Below are 8,834 nucleotides of genomic sequence, written 5' to 3' on the forward strand. Positions count from 1 at the left end.
ATGCTTGCTAGCTTGTCAGCTTGCTAGCTTGTCAGCTTGCTAGCTTGTCAGCTTGCTAGCTTGTCAGCTTGCTAGCTTGTCAGCTTGCTAGTGTGAGCTGTTTCTGATTATATGCTTCCTGGCTTGTCAGCTTGCTAACGTGAACTGTTTCTGATTCTATGCTTGCTAGCTTGTCAGCTTGCTAACGTGAGCTGTTTCTGATTCTATGCTTGCTAGCTGTTCAGCTTGCTAACGTGAGCTGTTTCTGATTCTATGCTTGCTAGCTGGTCAGCTTGCTAACTTGAGCTGTTACTGATTCTATGCTTGCTGGCTTGTCAGCTTGCTAACGTGAGCTGTTTCTGATTCTATGCTTGCTAGCTTGTCAGCTTGCTAACGTGAGCTGTTTCTGATTCTATGCTTGCTAGCTGTTCAGCTTGCTAACGTGAGCTGTTTCTGATTCTATGCTTGCTAGCTGGTCAGCTTGCTAACTTGAGCTGTTACTGATTCTATGCTTGCTGGCTTGTCAGCTTGCTAACGTGAGCTGTTTCTGATTCTATGCTTGCTGGCTTGTCAGCTTGCTAACTTGAGCTGTTTCTGATTCTATGCTTGCTAGCTTGTCAGCTTGCTAACTTGTCAGCTTGCTAATGTGAGCTGTTTCTGATTCTATGCTTGCTAGCTTGTCAGCTTGCTAACGTGAGCTGTATCTGATTATATGCTTGCTAGCTTGTCAGCTTGCTAGTTTCCAGAGCATTGATATAGAACATTACACTTTTTCACATGATCTACTTCACAGGTGTCCTGTTATATAGAATTAATGGACACCGGTCAGCCAATCCGCCATGTCTTGTCTACAAGGTATAAGATTGGATAAAATGTGTTCATCCCTGTCCTTGTTTCTATGCTGTTAAACCATGAATGTGATGGGATTAGGAAGCAAGTCACAAAATGTGGAACAATGCAGACAGATCATTAACGGTAAACCAAAATATTATTCATGAATTTCAATTTAATTTTATACAGCGCCAATAACAACTGAAATTGTCTCAAGGTGTAGCACTTAGGTGACAGTGGCAAGGAACAAGCAGAACCCAGCTCATAAAAGGGAGCTCAAGACCTAAGGCTGGTTGTGTAGAGGAATAGAAAATGGGAGAGGGCAGGAGAGAAGTGAGGAGAATCAGAAGAAAACCGACAAATTCATACATATGTAACGGCGCTGTACAGTGAGTAGACCTCACTCCCCGACACCTTAAGAGATGTGCTAGCAGCAGACGCTAGCATCCATGCCACCTCATTGCAAGCATGCTCGCCTCCCATGTCCGAGGTTGTACCCAGATTGTGAGTGAGGGCTAGAGGGGTGAGTGTAATGTGAGTGAGCCAGCAGTGACCCCCCCCCAACATTAAACATTCATATTTCTCGCCATAATTAATATCAATCAATCAATCAATAACACAAAAACAAGTTACGCACATGTGAACACAAACAACAAGACACCTACATGTCCTCTTCTTTATTCACTTAAAATTGCAACATATTTTGCTCTGTGTCCATTCTTAAATATTTAATTAAAAATAAATGTAGCAACTTAATGCAGTATGATGGTATATTAATTAATAGTGTATTGGCACCTTAAGATATCTGATTTAGCTTATGTTCTCATATTTTGACCTTTTACCAAGATGTTAAAAGGGATGGCCATGTTTGCTGTGTTTAAAAAATAATGTCCATTAAATGTTGCACTAAACAAAGCTGTGACTTTGTTGAGTTTAAGAGTTCTACAAGCCATACTATACTATGACAGATGAGATGAGATGCTAAAGTTATATCTGAAGCAGGAGAGACGGATGTGTTGGCTAGCAAAGAGACAGTAAGCAATGTGTTCATCATGTGTAAAACAACTTTCTTAGAATAAACCAAACACTCACTGTAGGAGCCGCATTTAAGTTTATTAAAATTTTCATGTTCTATTCATTTTCGTATATTTGTGTTGGCAAGTTTGCACCCTCTACAGGTGGTGAGGGTGCTGTGTTATTAATTGGTGCGATTTGCGCACGGCAGGGAGAAGGCGGGTTACGGAGCAACACCGCCATTGGTCTGCTCAGCTACGGCCTGCTCAGCCTCAGCCTACTCAACTGAAGCCTTGGCCTAGTCCTAGTCCTGGCCGTGAACCCATCTGCAAAACTGAAGATTAAAAAGGACACTGAAATCTCAGCATTTATTTTTCATGTTTATTTACTTCGCAATAAATGTTTCGGAAACACAACAATAACGCAATTGGGATTCATTATGCGAAATGGCTGCGAGTCTGACAAATCTGCACCCACTCTCCAGGTGGTACAACCATTAGGAAATAGGAACAGGGTTAAAGGAAAAACCCCAAACTAAGTTTTTGACACTACATTAACTAACTTAAATGCTGGCTAGTGTGGCTAGGTTTTTGCCCCATAGACTCGGTTTGTAACAATAATAAGATCTTAAGCTTTCTAACATTAGCTAGTTAAACTTTGATGTTTCTTTCACGTTTAGTATGCATGCATTGTATAGCCTAATGTTGCCGGATTTTAAGAATGAACACGTCCTTTTTTCTTCCCTGCTTCTGACTGTTTGCCACCATGAATTGTAGCCTATTACCTTCAGATCATCACTGTGCGGGTTGCCAGGCCCAATCAAAACAAACCACAGGTAGATGATGGGCCACCACAATCCTTCATGTTATTGTTTCGGTAAAATATATAGTGCATAGCCTTAATTCATATAAGGGTGTAACAGTAGATAGTATATTATTGTTATCCATTTAACATTTTTTAATTTTAAAATACAATTTTTTTTTTGGTGCCTGCATGTACGTAGTAGCGGCACTACTCCATGGGCACAGATTCAGGACTGAGTCCTTCCTCCTCTGAGATGGTATTGGGTGTGGACATGGCACTGAATGTACAAACTGACGGCTGAGGGGCGCCAACACCTGGCCTTCACCATAGTCATTATCACTGTGTAGTCACTATCACTGTCATAGTCATTATCACTGTGGAAGTTGATTATTTCTCCATGTATCTTAAAACATCTGTTGAGGTTAGAGGATGGAAGGGAAATTCTGTTAAGGCAAATTAATTCTAGTTTCTGTCTTTTCTCTTTTGGTCCTTTCAATCACTGGAGAGGGAAGCATAAGGACCAGGTCCTGGTTTGCCGCACTGTGGCCTACCCCAACCTCTACACAATAGGAGCTGCAACCACTGCATCGAAATCTTCTTAAACCATTTAAGTGAAAAAAGAGAAGGTAATATTGAGGTGTCTAAATATTTAGTAAAAACTGAGCATGATCTGTGACCATGAGACTTCCATGTGACCATTGACATCTCTCCTTTTAACTCCACAGGTGTGGATTCATATAGAAATCTGAGAATCAGGAGAATTTGGTCTAAATCTCAGTCCCATTTGATCTCAAGAAACTAACCTGTCTAGGATAACTAGATAAGAAGGCGATCTCATTTTAGATTTTCTTTTCTTATGGGGTGTTATTTTTGTCATGAAGTCCTGATGAGATGTCAGTTGGATTGTGCTTTTACCAATTGAGGAGTATGATCATATACGTATGTTCTGAATTATTCTGGCTGATAGCCATCATTCCATTTAGATTCTCCCAGTAGTGTCGTTTCTCCCTCTTCCCAGTAGTACCTAAAGAGTATAGTCACATTGGAGTGATTAGAAGATCACAAGGTTTTAGCCTATATCTAACTCTACATCTGCACAGAGCAGCGTATGCAAAGCAGGCACTCTACAAGCCAAAACACTGTTCTTTAGATCTCACCACTAAAAGGATTAACACTAATGTATCTCAGTTGTCAAGATGGACTTACAAGCCTTGTTTTCCCCGTTGATGAAATGAGATCTGAAATCACTTTTAAATATGAAAATGTAATGTTTGGTGAAAGTGGACCTTTCTGGAGAGCAAAGAAAAAAACTGATACGTTCTAACTCCACCCTCTGACTTAGTAAAAACATTCCAGCCCATGGAGAGAAACTGAACCTCTGGAAGTAGTCCCTCGTCTCTCTCCACACACACACACTGACTCACAGTCTCCATTGCCAACAGGAAACAGCAGCTGCACGTCTGAACGGAGTCAGAGACATCTTTGTGACTGTTCTTCAATCTGACTAACACAGTCAAACTTGGATACACAGCTTCATCTGGACCAGAATACCATGAGAGCCTTCTGCCTGGTCTTTATGTTCCTTTTGTTCAATGCAAGACTTACCCCAGCATGGGCACAATACCACTACCAGAGTCTGATGAACTACTTAGAAAACAGAATGTTGGCCATGGAGGTAAGAACTAGGCTTTTGGCCAAGGACAAATTCTGCCCTTTAACTTTTTAAAAGACCGAACAAAGGTCCATTTCTTTGTTATTGGAGTGCTTTGTTTTTCACTGACAAACAGACTGTCCACTTCAGGGAGTTAAGTTCTGATAATATGATCCAGGCATGTTTTTGTCTCTTATGAAGCTGGCTAAGTATTTCACGAGTTAGGCTTAGGTTGTGGGTTCTAAGGTACTCCATGGTTAATGGGTTCAGAAAGTTTGAAATGTTTTTTTCTACTCCACAAAAGAGGTCAATTAATAAAATGTAATGTCTACTAATCATACACACTTAATCCCCTGAGAAGGTAACATTAGACTGTCATGTCTACTAATCATACACACTTAATCCCCTGAGAAGGTAACATTAGACTGTCATGTCTACTAATCATACACACTTAATCCCCTGAGAAGGTAACATTAGACTGTCATGTCTACTAATCATACACACTTAATCCCCTGAGAAGGTAACATTAGACTGTCATGTCTACTAATCATACACACTTAATCCCCTGAGAAGGTAACATTAGACTGTCATGTCTACTAATCATACACACTTAATCCCCCGAGAAGGTAACATTAGACCGGAAGCAAGCTGCCATATGCCCTTACTGTTACCTCGCTCTCCCATAGAAATGCAGTTTAACATAACGCACGCTATACCACGTCTGTATGTCATCCAACAATTACAATTTAAAAAAATGATTATATGATGCTAGCACGACTACAGTGATTTACAGCTCAAAATGATGCAGGTTTTATATGTCAAACATAAATCACTCAAGCAGCATTATGGAGTTTTGGTCTAAATGTAGCAAGCTAGCTACCTACTAAGCATGCAAAAACTTCGCAAACACCACCAATAACCCAAGTTGGCACTGATAAAAGCTAGCTAATATGCAGCTTTTGGTGATTTAGTAAGCAATGTTGTGCTATAAATGCTTTTTTGACATTTTTGCGGAACTAGAACCAGAACTACATATTGCATAGCCTGCACAGCTAGAAGGAACTAAACCAGAACTACATATTGCATAGCCTGCACAGCTAGAAGGAACTAGAACCACATATTGCATAGCCTGCACAGCTAGAAGGAACTAGAACTACATATTGCATAGCCTGCACAGCTAGAAGGAACTAGAACCAGAACTACATATTGCATAGCCTGCACAGCTAGAAGGAACGTCAGGTGTGTTGATCTGTCCTTAACATGACCATATACATTCAAAAATATTTTGTTGTCATAATCATGCTAACCACGCAGAATATCTTCTGATGACAGGAGCGAATTTCACTGTGGCATGAGCAGTCCAATCGCTACAATTCAGAGCTGAAGGACTTCCGACAGCAGGCCACTGATCTGATGGAACGGATAGGCAAAGACCATGGCAAACTGCGGCTGGATCTAGATGGGGCAGGGGTCCATGTGGAGCGTGTGGAGCGAGAGATGGACTACATCGAGACCCAGAACCCCCCAAGGCCCTGCACCAAGGCAGAGGAGAAAATGGTAGAGCAAGAAGGCACTCCCAAACATGACAGGAAGGAGGAACTCAGTCCAGTGACAGATGAGGGAGCCAGTGGAGGTAAGAAAAATACAGGAAAATCATGAATAGACAGGAAAAACACAGCAAGAAAAAGGTGGAGAGCCCAGTACTGCACTGTAACCTGGTTTAGGTAAATGCATCAAGTTTTAGTGAAAGTCACTTCAATATTGTCCTTGTAAATTCTGATAGTCGGAAGAAGTCACAACAACTAAGCCTCTTGAATATGTCTGCATGACTTTATGCATGGGGTTACTGCCACATAATTGGTTGATTGGACCTTTGCATTAACAAGCAGGCGTGAAGGTCTACTTGGGTGGGGTGATATTGTTAGGGTTTCACAGAAAAAGACCCCAGTGCAGACCAGATGCTAGCAAATCCCAAACGTATCCCACACGGGCAGAGTATCCACGGGAATTAAGCAGACTAACGATACAGGCTTGGACAGGACTCAGAGTTTCTAACCGGACTTAATGTTACGATCAGACAGGGAACACAGGACAGACTAAACTTAAATACCAGAGGGGAAACAGATAATTGGTGGAAAGCAAACAAGAGGCAGGAGAAACTAATCAGGATAACAAACAGACTAATTAACAGAACAGGTGTGGTAGTTGGTGACGGGAAAATCCAGGAAGTGGCAGAGGGTATGTGGGGGCGGAATTTCACGACAAAAAAAGCACATGGCATGACAAACAAACACAAGAAGCACATGACACAATAAACAAACACAAGAAGCACATGACAATAAACAAACACAAGACAGCACATGACATAATAAACAAACACAAGACAGCACATGACATAATAAACAAACACAAGACAGCACATGACATAATAAACAAACACAAGACAGCACATGACATAATAAACAAACACAAGACAGTACATGACATAACAAACAAACACAAGACAGCACATGACATAATAAACAAACACAAGACAGCACATGACATAATAAACAAACACAAGACAGCACATGACATAATAAACAAACACAAGAAGCACATGGCGGTCAGAGTCCTTTGGCCAGCAGAGGGGATACAAACAGATATATATATAAAAAAATCATATCATATCAGTCAATATCAATAATATTAAGATACAATCCAAGTACTTATGTCTTCACTTTGAATTTCAAACAGCCTCAAGCGGCAATCATCTGAGACTATTTTTCCAGATGAAAGAAGAAAATTGGGATTTTGGAGGTGTCATGTAAAGATTTAAAAGCAAAAATATTTTTGAGGATAGACCAGTGAAATAATTCTCAGGGGGGGCAATTTTTCTGATAATGATTAAGGCGATCCATTCAGTAAGTACATTAAGCAAGACAATTGTATCAATTTGTTGTTAGCTGATTAACTCATACAGTAATACCTTTTTGTACACTAAATGGCAGCACACAACAGAAAGATTTCCCCTCTAGCTACATAAGTTACAGGTGGAAAGCTATGGAAGAAAGTTGCATCCAGGAGCCTTCATAAGCAAAAATGATGTGGCTCCACAATAAATGATCCCACTTATTCATTATTTACATTGCTCAAATGTTGTATGATGTAAAATAGCTTAACAGGACACATGATATGTCCAGTAACAACATAAAGAAGGGGGCAACATATAAGTCAAAAACAACAATATTTATTGACTGATCTTGAATGTAACTTCATCTTCTTTCCCTAAGGCTGTGTGGACATTGTGTCTAGTATCAGTGCCATGAAGATCCTAAAGCGTATGGGCAGTCCAAAGGGTGTGTGGACAAGAGATGCTGTCACAGCAAAGGTGTACATGTTCAGTGGCACTGAAGGCGACACAGTGCATGAATACAGCTCGGTGAGTGCCCTCTCCTCGTCCCCTGCCAGCTCTCGGGCTATAAGTCTCCCCACATTCTGGAATGGAACAGGCAACACTGTGCACAACAACCAAATGTACTATGTGAGTGAAGGCACTGATGTGCGTGTCATGAAGTTTGACCTGCACAATAGCTCCTCGGGGGATAGTGCCGTGTTCCCAGTTGATGACAGGAGTCCTGTGTACGCACTGAACCCAGAGACGGTGGTGGATCTGGTGGCAGATGAGGAAGGCTTGTGGGCTCTATATGGGTCCAAGGACAATATCAACCTGGCCAAGATGGATGCAAACACACTAGACACGGAGCAGATGTGGGACACGGGCTGTCCCAGGGGAAATGCAGAGTCAGCATTTGTGGTTTGTGGCACATTGTATGTGGTCTACAACACCAGACCACCCAGTCGCTCTCGAATCCAGTGTGTGTTTGATGTGAATGATATGGTGACAAGTGAAGAGGCTCCACTGTTGTACTTCCCCCGCAGATATGGTGCACACTCCAGCCTCAAGTACAACACCCAGGAGAAGCAGTTGTATGCCTGGGATGATGGATATCAGATTCTTTATAAGCTTACTTTGAAGCAAAAGCTTTGGGTCTAAACATTGGCTGAGATTGTCTCTGCCTTATGCAAATAGGCAATCAAGACCGTGTGTTATGATGTAGTTATTCCTCCATCAAAAAGTTAGTGTTTTGACGTTAACACATTACACATTAAAGCAGCATTTTGTCTGTCAAATCCTTGTAATTGACTTAAATATGTTGTATTTGATTGTAAGGCTATGGTCCTTTTTATGATTGGTCATTATGTGCATCATTAAAACTATACAGCTGTCAGGGTTCTTTTTTGATTCCTCCTTTGTTGCCACATGCACTCACTGCCAGTGTTTTTAGCTCTGCTGCAGCGCTTGCTGCAAGACAGACATTACCGGTTTAACATTAGAATTAGAACATACAGAATACAGCGTATAGTAAAGCTCATTCATTAAAACATAGGCCTTTTTTCCATTGATAACTGCAAGTTGGCTAGACCTACCTGTAACACCAGAGATATGTTAAAATGAACTGGTGCTCTTCACATGCACATGACATTTTGGAGACTTCTATAATGTTCATAATGA

At 41.1% G+C, this 8,834-nt stretch overlaps 1 protein-coding gene across 1 annotated transcript; it reads left to right on the forward strand.

Annotated features, from left to right (window-relative positions):
• The first annotated feature begins 442 nt into the window (after nucleotides 1-442).
• On the forward strand, nucleotides 443-8,550 carry olfml3a (olfactomedin-like 3a). Its single transcript, XM_031566782.2, has 5 exons — nucleotides 443-834; nucleotides 2,036-3,254; nucleotides 4,071-4,303; nucleotides 5,612-5,912; nucleotides 7,552-8,550. Exons 3-5 carry the CDS (start codon nucleotides 4,181-4,183, stop codon nucleotides 8,313-8,315), a joined length of 1,188 nt encoding a protein of 395 aa, XP_031422642.1. The 5' UTR covers nucleotides 443-834; nucleotides 2,036-3,254; nucleotides 4,071-4,180; the 3' UTR covers nucleotides 8,316-8,550.
• The last annotated feature ends 284 nt before the right edge of the window (nucleotides 8,551-8,834 follow it).

This window comes from Clupea harengus, chromosome 4 (assembly GCF_900700415.2).
Source record: "Clupea harengus chromosome 4, Ch_v2.0.2, whole genome shotgun sequence".
Classification (NCBI taxonomy): Eukaryota; Metazoa; Chordata; class Actinopteri; order Clupeiformes; family Clupeidae; genus Clupea; species Clupea harengus.

Excerpts from the sequence above, each read along its gene's own strand:
- olfml3a (XM_031566782.2), top strand. The coding sequence starts at position 4,181 with ATGAGAGCCTTCTGCCTGGTCTTTATGTTCCTTTTGTTCAATGCAAGA. Across the intron at positions 4,304-5,611 it reads ACAGAATGTTGGCCATGGAG|GAGCGAATTTCACTGTGGCA; the intron begins GTAAGAACTAGG and ends TTCTGATGACAG. Across the intron at positions 5,913-7,551 it reads AGATGAGGGAGCCAGTGGAG|GCTGTGTGGACATTGTGTCT; the intron begins GTAAGAAAAATA and ends TCTTTCCCTAAG.